The sequence below is a fragment of the Eschrichtius robustus genome, chromosome 6, assembly GCF_028021215.1.
Source record: "Eschrichtius robustus isolate mEscRob2 chromosome 6, mEscRob2.pri, whole genome shotgun sequence".
Classification (NCBI taxonomy): Eukaryota; Metazoa; Chordata; class Mammalia; order Artiodactyla; family Eschrichtiidae; genus Eschrichtius; species Eschrichtius robustus.
In genome coordinates, this window is record NC_090829.1 from 16,473,148 (window position 1) to 16,485,748 (window position 12,601).

At 40.4% G+C, this 12,601-nt stretch overlaps 2 protein-coding genes across 10 annotated transcripts in view; one reads left to right on the forward strand and one right to left on the reverse strand.

Annotated features, from left to right (window-relative positions):
• Positions 1 to 374: 374 nt before the first annotated feature.
• ANAPC13 (anaphase promoting complex subunit 13) lies at positions 375 to 6,179 on the reverse strand. The gene is made up of 3 exons (XM_068545957.1): positions 6,041 to 6,179; positions 4,597 to 4,722; positions 375 to 779 (listed from the first exon to the last, which is right to left on the reverse strand). The coding sequence occupies exons 2-3, from the start codon at positions 4,693 to 4,695 to the stop codon at positions 654 to 656; spliced, it is 225 nt and encodes a 74-aa protein (XP_068402058.1). The 5' UTR covers positions 4,696 to 4,722; positions 6,041 to 6,179; the 3' UTR covers positions 375 to 653.
• CEP63 (centrosomal protein 63) overlaps positions 5,832 to 12,601 on the forward strand; it is an 81,596-nt gene continuing 74,826 nt past the window's right edge. For 2 of the 9 annotated variants that reach the window (XM_068545944.1, XM_068545945.1), the window contains exon 1: positions 8,777 to 8,794. Coding sequence is in view for 2 of the 9 variants with exons in the window: in XM_068545954.1 (XP_068402055.1) it covers positions 6,411 to 6,571 (161 nt within the window). In the remaining 7 variants the exon portion in view is untranslated. The other 7 variants (XM_068545948.1, XM_068545952.1, XM_068545947.1 and 4 more) reach the window with 7 other exon arrangements.

Sequence of the window (12,601 nt, forward strand, 5' to 3'; positions counted from 1 at the left end):
GTTACTGGATAAAACTAGTGGTCTATCTCGCCGTTCCAGCGGCACCAAAGGAAGTTGGAGGGAGAGCAGGGGTTAACTGTCAAGATAGCTTTTAATTTGTAAATTTATCCAAAGTTTGAAAATATCATGGGAATGATATTTTAGGAATATCATTAGGAATCCCAGTAGTCAGCGAATGGGCTATCTATGTGTCCATTACATCTACAGACTCCACACACACCCACTCAGATGATTCTCAGAATGGGGGTATATGATAAGTTAATTCTCATGTCTGGCTTCGTTGTTCTTCGCCTTTCCCTCTCATATCTTCATTCACCTGTGTCACAGGACACATATAAGTAGTTGGGAAGTGTTAAACTGACAGTAAAGCAAAATCAGAGTTAAAGGCAAATGTTTAATGAATCATGGTCAAATACTAGCTAGTCAATGAAGAACTTTAGGTTCAAAGGGTCAGATATTCTGCAATCCCAAGAAATCGCAATCAGCTTCTCGTTCTGGTTGTGCATTTTCACATTGCATTTTGTGGCCACAAAATTAGTTGTACATTTTTGAGCGTTGATCTAACACTAAAAGGTTCAAATTAGGAGGCTGAAAGAAAACATTTTGTATCTGTGTATTTAAAAAAAATCTGTGGATGAACAAGGAGCCAGGCGTCAGTTTCCAATGGGGGGAACGTTCTCATGGAGGTACTGTAAGGCCAAGTCAGTCCACTTCATTTCTTGTTCTTTAACAGACTCTGTGGTGCCGCCATTGTCCTGTTCAGGTTCAGGAAGCTCATTCTGAAAAGGTACAATGGACATTCAGGACGATGTTACACTCTACGTTAACAAACCCCTTAAAACCCAAGAGCACTTGGAATTAAAACCTGTGAGTTCCTAGAAACAGGCAGCATAGAAGCGTATCCTAAGGAAAGAGCTAGAAAATAAAAAATGTGAGGAAACATCAAAAGTCACGCTCAAACGTGCCCCATCCGTCTCCAGCCGGGAGTGATGGCATTATGACTCTGGTACTTGTGTGGCAGGCAGCGTGGCAAAAGGCTCAGGACACAGGCTTCTGGGAGCCCCTGGGATCCAAGGCCATGACTCCACCATTTGTTGGGTTACTCAGGCAAGGTATTCAGACCCTTGCACCCTTTGCTTCCTCTTAGGCAATGAGAGAAAAAAGTAGTCATCATCTCACAGGACTGCTGTGAGGGCTAAATGAGGAAATGCAGGTCAGGTGCCCAGCACAGCGTGGGGTATCCAGTGCAAGGACTACCTGTCATCCTTACTAGCGGCTAGGAACACTGAAAAAAAGCCAGTACTAAATCTTTTTTGGGGAAGGCTGCTTTATAGAATACCACATTTGCTGGCATGTTCCTTAAGCACAAGAAAGGTATTCAAAACGATCCTGTATCCAGTGTGCCTATATTATAATGGAGGTAGGAGCACTGAAAATGTAACACAATAGATGAGGCTTCCCCCTAGTGGTGGAGCAGGGCAACATAAAACAACATAGCCTACCCACAATTTTCTTAAAATGGTAAGCCATGGGCCACACTTAGTGTAGAATCTGGGGTAGTTTTCTTATATATTTCCAGCTTTACTGAGATTTAATTTACATATAACATTGTGTAAGTTTAAAATGTACAATGTGGTGACTGGATACACATATATATTGTGAAATGATTACTGCAATAAGGCTAGTTAACACATCCATCACCTTGCATAGTTCACCATTTTTTGGCATGTGGTGAGAAGTTTTTGATAGTTTCCTTGTATTTTAAATTTAAATTTATTACTACTGGAACTCTGCTTCATACTAGAATTCACATATACTAGAATTCATACTAGAATTCACATATTCAAATATATTTCTTTTCAGTTATCTGAATTTAGACTTTTTTTTAAGGGTAGCAAACTGCTATTCAATATCCAGACTTACGATTTCCCACTGGACTCCAATGTGCAGTATATGAATATAATAACTTTTTTCCTTCAAAGTGATGTTCAATATGAATAAAATGATTTAATTACAATATGTATAAGTATGTTTGAATCACATCTTGCTCTACAAATACTCAGATTCAAACATACTTGTACAAATTGAAAGGAACTACCATTTTCTCTAAAGCAATATTGCAAAGAGAAAGTTTTGTTTCAATAACTACTTACAGCTGACAAAGCATAAACAAGTCCTTGGTTAATCAATTATTTAATTCAGGTATTATTTAATTTCATCTTGTTCTAAAATAACACGTTTTTCATTTGGTCACTATTGTCTCTTGCAATGAATGCCAACATATAAAATTGCATATATGCCTGGAAAACAAACACAGAGTATCATAAAGTATCGTGAACACAACAACCATCTATTGTGGGGTACTGCAAAAATGGCCACAATTCTTTGTAGCCACTCTTATGAAAAGGCACTATTTCCCCAATCTTGCATTGGGACTGATCATGTGACTTCTTGGCCTAGGCTCCATGAAGCCTTGCAGTTTCCTCTCATGCTGCTCTTAGAACCCTAAAATGATTGTGAAGTCTGGGCTAATCTGCTGGATCATGAGACTGTGGCCTAGTCAGCTCATCATCCCAGCCTCCAGCCAGCCTGCTGGCTGACTGCAAAACACCACCAAGTCCAGCAGAGATCAACCGAGCTGGCAAAGATCAGAAGACTCTCTCAGCTGAATGACAAATTCATGACATAAATAACGGTTGTTTTAAGCCACTATGTTTTGGGGTTATTTGTTAGGTAGCAGCAAAAGCTAACGACACAAACATTGCCTTAGAATCACAAGTCCTGGGAAAAAACACAGATTAGCAACAGGGCCAGGCTACAACTTGGAAGTCAGCATGGAAATCTACATCTCCTTCAACCCCTTCCACACAAATGGTCCCCAAATCCTGCTATTAGCATGTCCAGAATTCAGCAATTCCCCTCCACTTTCTTGCTTTTGTTTAGGTCCTCCTCCCTTGCCTAGACACTGCATTAGCTTCCTAATTGGTCTCTTTGCCCTGTCACTGGCCCCTTTCTCCTTGGCACACATTCTCTAACAATGCTGCTAAACTGATTTTCTAATATATTTGAGCATGGCAGATCTCTACTTTGAAGACCACTCACTCCTGGATATCCTCAGGATGAGGGCTAAGCATGGCATCAAATGCTCCTCTCAAAATTGGGTCCAAGATCAACTTTTCTCCCTACCTTTTATGAGAAGTATAACCTCTGTCCACACTGAATTGCCTCACCATCTCCCAAAGCAGTTTAAAACTCTGAGACTTTGCACATCTGTCCCCTCTGCTGGTTGGCCCTTGTCTACCCTCACTAAACCTCTTCCTCCCTATGACCAGCTTAAATGTGATTTTTCTCTCTGAAGCCCTTCCTGATGCCCACCAGGCAATCAGCCACTTCTTACACTACAGAGCTGTTCACAACCCTCACTTAGAACACTTACTATTACAATTATTTATTGATATATGTTGCCTCTCTAGACTCCGAGGGGCAGGAACTGTACTTATGTTTACCAAGTCTTAAGGCACACAGTAGGCTTCAAGAATTGCTTGAGGAATGAAGGAACCACCACCGGACAGGATCTGGAGCCTCACAGACTTCAGTGTGAAGTCCAACTTATTGGCTACCAACCTTTGGGCAAGTTCCCCTCTTTGATCCTGTTTCCTTCCTGTACAGTGGGTAGAACACCACCACCCCTGAAGGGTGTTTTAAGGATACAGATAATGTATATCAGATTTCAACCTTGGTCTATGACACAAAACAGGTATTCAATAAGTGGAGCTATAATTCTCATTATGCTCTTTTGACTATTTTTCTAAACTTGAACTAAGCTGTTACTTGTTATTTGTTATGTGTATTTTTCACTGAACATATTACCTCTTATTCTTAGATGAAAATGTAAATGGCAGCAGCACACGGTCTGCCTGCAAGCTCTATTTTATTAATGGCTCTTTGCAATTGGAAGGCTCTAAAGAAAAACAGTCTCTGTTCTCCTTGCTAGGCCTCTGTGACATAAATAGGATTTTTAATAAATATTTATTCAAGCAAAATGTTTAGATCACTTATTACATGAGGTTTAACAAACTCATTGCAGGAGAATTTTCCAGAGGTCAGGAAAGAAAAGAGCGTGATGGTCTAAATGCAAAAGAAGAAAAGCCAGGTCTCTTCCAATATTTTCCAGGGAACCTAGAATAGGTATGTGTTCCAAAAATGTGAGTTTCTAAAAATGTCAACTGACAAACCACAGGTAGAGAAGAAATAAAGTGCATATGCCACTGCTTCTTGTTCCTCCACATGGTGTGCATTAAACTTTCACTATTTGGTTTACTAGCTTTGGTGTGGTGGACAGAACATGGCTCAGAAGACCTGGGTTCTAGTTCTAGAATGACCCCCTAACTGAGCTGGTCACGTCAGCCCTCTGAACCACATTTCTCTTCAAATACAAAGTCAAGCTAAATGTTCTCCAGAAGCTTCTAGAGTTAGAGGACTCCACAGCTTTGATTTCTTTGCCTTACTAGTTTATTTGTCTTGATATCCTACCCCTACTAGGGTCTACCAGATCATACCTTTAACCTATCACCCTCAGCACAAATTACAGCCTACCAGTGGTATTGCAACATCCTCATAAGGCAGCTTGTCTTCTCGCCAAGCATCGTCAATCAAATCCAAGATCCTTCCATCTCTCTGTACCTCACTGTCCATTCTCCTGCAGCTTTGATCTTGCCAGCTCTGTAAGCCAAAAAGATTATTTCTTAAACATGAAGGCTGAGGAGATGCTGTAATTCAGCAGTAGGGTTCTCTAGGCTTTTTAGCCTGGATGTGAATTTTGGCATGATATCACCCTGGGAAAGACTCATCTCATCTGGGTCAGGTTGCAGTTTATTTATAAGACCATCGTCCCTCCCAGCTGATTATCCCAGTCACACACAGATTCCACCTTTCTGTAAGGTTTTCTCAGATCACTCCAGCTTCAGAACACATTCCGCCCTTGACCGGTTCTTTCCTGTCCTTATGATCCACTAAACAAGTTAGGTCGTCTTTGTGACTGATTGCTCAGGCATTAGTGTTTCCAATTGCTGTGTGTAAATTTTGTATTAATGACTCACCATAGCTTTCCCCAATCTGGCCTCAATCTTTTCCCACCTGTCCCTCTTCCAAACACCTCTAACCCTGTCATACTTTCCAACCTTTGCACTTAAAGGTCTCTTTGCCGCATCACTAACACCTACTCTTCCTTCCAATCTCAAAGTTGGGCGTCAGCTCATCGGGGTCAATATCCCATTTCCAGAATTAGGCGTTAAGATGCCTTCACTTTTCAGGAGCTGGAAGGGTGGAAAGCATAAGGCGTGCAATGACCAGGACACGACCACTGTCCCAAGCACTTTGCCACACTTGCCAGAATAAGCCATTACCACTTTCCTGAACAAAATTTGTTTTACACATGTGACTATCCCAATGCTTGGAATGCAGTATCTTGTTCCTTTTTTCCCCAACTAACCCCCAGTCAGTCTAAAAAGTTAGCTCCCAGGTCGCCTCCTGCAGGAACTTTCTCTAAGCGCCAAGGAGAACGCGGTCCCCGCCCCTCCGCGGGCCCCATAGTTCCCTGGGCGCAGTGAATGGTCCCCATCGGGAGCTTGTCACACTGCTCGTCACAGGGTCTTCGCAGACAGGCGGTGCGTACGTTCCCCGGGGCAGGGCAGTTTTATCCATCTTTGTTTTAGAGCTCTACAACGTGTAGTTACAGGAGCAAAGCTAGAACTCCTTTTCCCGCGCTAAAAATGACCCTCGCAGGCCACCACCATCCGTACAGGTGTAGGAGGCGGCCCCACAGCCGCGGCTTCCGGTCCGAGGCAGGATATACCAAATGCGGCAGCGGGGGAAGCCCAGGACCGCCGCTCAAGTCCCTTTCCACCCCTCCCGACGTGCGGTAAGGGGAGTGGTTATGAGGATGAGGTGAAGAGAACGGCCTCGGCTAAAAGAAGCAGCCTAAGTCCGAACGCGCTGCCGCTTCTCCAAGACCTAGGCTAGGGAGGCGGGAAACCCTTACCAGCACCCGGCCCAGCGCGGCGCCCGCCTCCACCGGACCACACCCTCAGTGTCACGTGACCGGCACGGTCTTCTCTCCGGTCCCCAGATATGGGTGAGCCCATTTGCAGGCGCGGAGGGGGAGTCTGGGAGGACGTTGCTTCAATTAAAAGTGAGGGGGCAGTGGGCGGAACGAACGTGCAGACGACGGTGGCTGGACGTCAGGTTGGCGGTGACGCGCGTGCGCGCCCCCGGCCGGAGGTAACGGCGGGAAGCTTCGGGGCCGCGCTCGCGGCATCCCCGTAACCGCATGTGCGAACGTCGGACTGGCGAGGGGCGGCGGTGTCCACAGGCAGCCCTGGCTGCGGTGGGGCCGCGGCCCGAGCGGCCGTATGGCCCGGGGCCGGCTTCCTCAGCGGCCCGCTGGCTTCCAGGCTCGACCCCGCCGGCCCGGGTCCGCCCCGGCGCCCTATCTCTCGGCCTTGCGGCGGACGCTCAGCGGACCCGCGAAGCCAGATATGGCCTCCCGCAGCGCACTGTCCGGGCCAGCCAGGTGGTCAGCCCTTCTCCGGAGGCCGGGCCGGCGGGAGGGCTGTGGGGTGGGCGAGCTGCTCATCTTCCCCGAGCGGAGTCGGCCGCGGGCCAGTCTTCCACTTCAGGGGAGAGACCCCCGGCCCAGCCCTCCCGCCTGGGCTGCCTCATCTGGTTAGCTTCCTAACATTGTTGAGACTTAGGTCTTTGATGGCAGGTGATAGCGGTTCATTTATGGGTGGGAAGTTTAGCAAGTTGTAAAAAGTGAGTTGATTTAAAAATCTTAATGTTAGTACATTAGGTACGGAAATGTGGCAGAAATCATGAAGGACTGAAGTTGGGGAACCCTGAACTTATGGATTGCTCCATTCAAATCAGGGATGGGAAATAAATAATGAAGTAAGGGAATAAAAGGAACGGGTTCTTAGAATAATCATGAAGGTATTTGAAGGCAGTAAATCTCGGCTCATAATGTGGTTTTTTTTTTTTTTTAATGCTTCTTACAACATCAGGGTAAAGATGAGCTTGCTCTCAGCGACTAGTCTTCATTTATAGTTACAGCACTCTTACTTGCAGAATAGTTTTCCTTGAGCCTTACAGATGATTCCTAAGCCAGTCTTAACATTTTTTTTTCTTCGTTTAATAAAAGCAGTATTGTAGGATTTGTGCCCTGTAGTTATACAGTTCCCCACATGCTTGCATTTAATTTTATTTTCTAGATACGAAGAGGAAATCATAAGGATCATTAGCTACATGTTACCTTCAAATATTTATGTTTATATTGATCATAGCTGTAGCTTAATGATATAACAAAGGGTATGTATTTTCTTATTTGGAATGCAGTATCATCTTTAGGTTGATTTTTATCCTGAGCTTCTTGCCTTTTGACTATATCATTACCAGTGATCAGTATGGTAAGAATGACTGAAATTAAAATGGGTTAGATATTTATAAACATTCAGTTACACTGCTCTTTAAAATGTATTCAGGTTTTAACAATTCTTTATAGTTATTGTATATGTTAATTGTACTGATGCCACTTGTCTCCCATTAAAAGGTAGAACACCTTTGCTTGTTCCTTCCCGTTCTCACTTACGTAGTAGTGGTGGCAGATGGTGACAGCATCAGTGGTCCACTTTATCAGAGCTTCCTACTTTTAAGCATATGTCAACTTGATTTGAAATTCAGCTAAAGCCAACATTGACCTGGGTTTCAGGAATTGAATTTTCGGTTTTTATGTTACTTTAGGTTATTTTTCTTTAAGAACTAAGTTTGTGTTTTCAGTTTTACAAAACCACAGTATTGTCATCACATCTATGAAAATTAATAAAAATCCCATAATGTCAATATTCAGCCTGGGTTCAGGTTTCCCCACTTGCCCCATACATGTATTTTTATAAGTAGCTTGTTTGGATCAAAATCCCGTAGAGATCCACGTGTTGCATTGAGTTGATAACACCTTTTCAATCTTTTTTAATATAGCAGTTTCATTGCCTCTCTTTTCCCTTAACGTTCTAGATTTAGTTGATTGCATCCACATGGTATCCTTTAACTTGTACATCTATTCCCTTTATTCCCTCTAAACTGGTAGTAAGGTCTAGAATTGCACTGTCCAATATAGTAGGTATCAGCCATCGGTGACTATTTAAATGAATTAAAATGAAATAAAGCTAAAAATTTCAGTTCCCTAGTGCATTGGCCACATTTCAAGGGCCCAATAGTTTGGTGTATATGTAAAATATTTCCATAATTGCATAAAGTTCTGTTGAACAGCACTGCTCTAGAAGCTTGATCAGATTCAACCTTGACTTTTTTTGTGGGGGTGAGGGCAGGGCAAGATTTCATCAGTGGTGCAAAACAGGGAGGCACATGATGTCTGAGTTTTCTCTCTACGATGTTAAAATTGAGCATCGTAGTGGGTTCAGGCGTTGTCGGCCCAGTCCATCCATCATGAAATTCTCCATGAGCCTTTTGCTTAATGGTGAGATCCTTTCATGGATTTAGGTTGCCTATATCCACTATTGCATTAGCAGTTGCAGTACGGTGATTTTCTGATTCTGTCATTCTTCAGCATTTATTAGCTGGAAATTTTTTATGAAGAAGAACTTTTTACTTCACCAGCTATTTGACTAGCCCACCAGCTATTTGAAATACAGTTTGTATAGGAAAGACGAGAAAAATGCTTAATTCTTTCCCTCTATTTTCAGAGCACAGTAATGAGTTGGTGGCCTAGCAACCTCCAAAGGTAACCATGAGGGTTTTGCCTTTTTTTTTTTTTTATCATCATGAAATTATAGACCTGAATGTATTTGAACTGTTTCAACCTACTGCAGTCTTTTTTTTTGGGGGGGTGGTTCTCAAGTTGTCCTGTTGTTGGCGAGTGGCAGCCTGTTTAAGTTGGCTTCTGTCCACTTTGATATGACCAGTAATCTTTGAAAGTTTGCTTCTTTTCTGGTAAAACATATTCCTGGCTCATTTAAACATTTCTGGCCACCAAGAAGCCCTGGTTCCTTTCAGTGGGAGATGGTGTTTAGAGACCAGTCTGGGTGCTGAAGGCACTCTTGCTACTAGATTGGTCACTGGTTTTAGGATTTACAGTGGCCAAAGTTAGGAAATATGTACATTTTTTAAAAAGAGAAATATCCAGAATTCACACTGATATTTCCAATTTAATTTCATAGTTTTTTTTAAACACTTGATTTTATATTTGTATCTTTTTCTCTTTTGCCTATTAACATACTTTTTCTGTATTGTATATAATGCTTTCAAATTAGTGATACCAATTTTACTATTAACAATATGATTCCTGAGTGATGTTTAGGGTTTCTGTATAGTACGTTTTTGTCCTTAGTGTGTATCCCAGTTGGAATATGTACAGTAAAATTGTTGCATTTTAAAACCAATGAAACAATTTGTTATATGGTAAGGCTGCCAACTTGATATATAGTTGATAGTTGATTTATTTCATTTTGTTTCCAATATTTTTCAATACTGCTTTTTTTTTTCCCAACTGGATTTGTTTCATTATATTATAAAACATTAGCATAGTGCCTATAAAACAAGTAGCTGTTAAGGTATACATCCAGACAAGTTTAGCTTCCTGTTTTCTCTACCCTATTTCCCTTCCTTATAGGTATCATATTTACCAGCTTTGAGCTTATCCTTCCAGAAGAACAAATACACTATATATATTATATATTTATATATAATTATATATCCTTAATATATTCTGACATTTGTATTATACATAACATATATAATATATAATTTATATTTATGTAATATATATAATATATATAATATATATCTATAATTTTCTCCCTTTCTTAGGTAAAAAGTAGTGTTTGCATATACTGTTTTGTATCTTGCTTTTTTCATCTAATATTATATGCCCTGTAGATCCCACCATAGATGTATGTAGAGGTCATTTTCCCTTTTCACAGCTTCATAGTATTATTCCATTGGTGGATGAATAGTCAACTAGTTCCCTGTAGATAGGCATTTGTGTTGTTTCCTACTCTTGCAAATAGTCCTGTAATGTATATCCTTCTGCATGTATGGTTTTGTATTCTTGCCAACATACGTTTGGGATAGATTCCTAGAAGTGGCATTGTTGGATCAAAGGGTAAATGCATATATATCAGTTGCTAAGTATTGCCAAAATTTCCTCTATAGTAGTTGTACCGTTTTGCATTCCTACCTACAGTGTATGTGAATGCCTGTTCCCATAGCCTTGTCATCAGTGTGCATTTTCAAACTTCTAATTTTTCATTAATCTAATACAGAAGAAAGGGTAACCCAGTGTAGTTTAAATTCGTGTTTCTCTTATTGTGAACAAGGTTGAGCATGTTTTCATACGTTTAAGGTCATTTGCATTTCTTTTTATGAGAACTCTTTGTTCATATCTTCTGCACATTTTTCTATAGATTTTAATTTTTCCTTCAGTTTTTAGAAGCTCTTTATATATTTGGTTAATTAACCCCTTGTGATAAAACTTTCAAGTAATGTTGTCATTTACCTTTCAGCTTTGCTTACAGCATTTTTCCCATGTAAAAGTGTATTTTTGTCTACTAAGATTTCTTAGTCTTAGCCCCTTATTCTTTCTGGATTTTGAGTCATAGTTTGGACAGTGTTTTAAAATTTCATTTTTATTTTGGAAAATTTCTTTGATACTTTATCTGATAATTTTTTCCCTTAAATTTAAGTAGGAACCTTTCTGGGCAGTCATAAATGATATTGATTATTTATTGGAGCAGGCACAGTTTATCAGTCATAGTATATCTGTCATAGCCATAGATCTTTGTATACAATCACAGTAACACTGAGGCAGGTAAGGGACAAAGCATTGTTATCTTCCTTTAAATGAGACTTGATGAGTAGGCATATTCCTTCTCTTAGTACACATATCTAACCAGAGTTTTTATTTTCTTCCTGTGTCCCATTTTGTGAGTAATTTGATCTTGGGTGCATACTCTGGATATTTTTCCTGATCTGTAAAATAAAGAGGTTAAATTGGAGCCCTTCGGGTTCTTTCTAGCTCTTAAATTCCAATATGTTAATGAATATCAAAGATTTTCCCATTATTAGATACCCTCTTTGTTTTTTGTTTTTTTTATTTTGGTTGCGCTGGGTCTTCGCTGCGGCACACGGGCTTCTCTAGTTGTGGTGCGCAGGCTTTAGTTGCCCTGCAGCATGTGGGATCTTAGTTTTCTGACCAGGGATTGAACCCGCGTCCCCTGCATTGGAAGGCGGATTCTTAACCCCTGGACCACCAGGGAAGTCCCTAGATAACCTCTTTGGATTCTTTTTTCCCTAAGATTTAAAGTATGTTTTCCCTGCTTCCCAGACTTGGTGAAAAAGCCTGTATTTCCTTTTACCATTTTATTCTAGATTTCACTGGATTAAAGTAGTCTTCATTTGAAAGGAGAGTTTTAATTATAACTTCTGTTCGTTGATATCTTGGTCTAACTGCAGAAATGATTAAGAGTGTCCTGTACCAATTGTAGAGCTACACAGTTTCCATTTAACTACATTAACATTTCATGTTAGTGGCAAGGAGTAGCAGATTATCAAACAGTAATTGCTTAAATTTGTATTTATTTGGATAAAGAATAAAATTTATATAATTACCACATGGCACAGGCAAAAAAGAAAGCAAGTGATGTAGTGCATGGAGCTGAATGAGGGTCAGGTTGGTTAGGAAAGGAGTCAGTGATATAGCTATGAGAAACTCGGGTGAGAAAAGTCCACAGAAGATCTGAGTCCTTGCTATTTACCTGATCCTCAAGAATGAGAAATGATGGTGTTTGTCAGCTGCTCGAGGAGATAGCGAAAGTATTGTTAAAAGATCATTATATATTAGTAAGATTATTTTCCACAGAGAATGTTACTGGTTCCTCCCCACCCCATCCCCACCTTTTTTTTTAAAAACAGAGATCTCCTTATCTAAGTCTTAGACCATGATTTTAATTTCTGAAATGGCTATTTTCCCCTATGTGGACTATTTTCACTGTTGTGCTACTGCCACCTGGTGGCCATGGTGGTGACGTCATAGTTAAGTTTGTATATTTTTTCCTGTGTCCAGACTTTTCAATTTGGTTTGATTTTGTTTATGCCAAGAACACATTATTAAATCAAAAGAAGATATGCTGATGTATTTTAAGATCCGGAATACTGTAAAATATATAAAGATTGCACATTGGCTGGAACTTAGGAGTCACATTGCCTAGGTTTGAATCCTAGGACTGTGGTTTGTAGTTTACCATAATCAAGTTATTTAACCTTCTGAGCCTCAGTTTCCTCAAAGTAATAGTATTTATGTTTTAAAATTGTTATGAAGATTGAATCTGACAATATAGACAGGCAGAACAGTTGAGTATTCAGTGACTTTTAGCTTCTATTATAAATATTCCTAATTACTAAATAATATCCAGAAAATATGTATTATATGTTACTAAATCTGTTTCTAATATATATTACTAAATGTATTTTCTAAGAATAACATGACCTAAAGGAGTATAATTTTACTAATGATAGTTTTGAATAACTGTAG

Coding starts and splice junctions, on each gene's coding strand:
- ANAPC13 (XM_068545957.1), bottom strand. CDS start 4,695: ATGGACAGTGAGGTACAGAGAGATGGAAGGATCTTGGATTTGATTGAC. Junction 780..4,596: donor AGGATGTTGCAATACCACTG/GTAGGCTGTAAT, acceptor GTACCTTTTCAG/AATGAGCTTCCTGAACCTGA.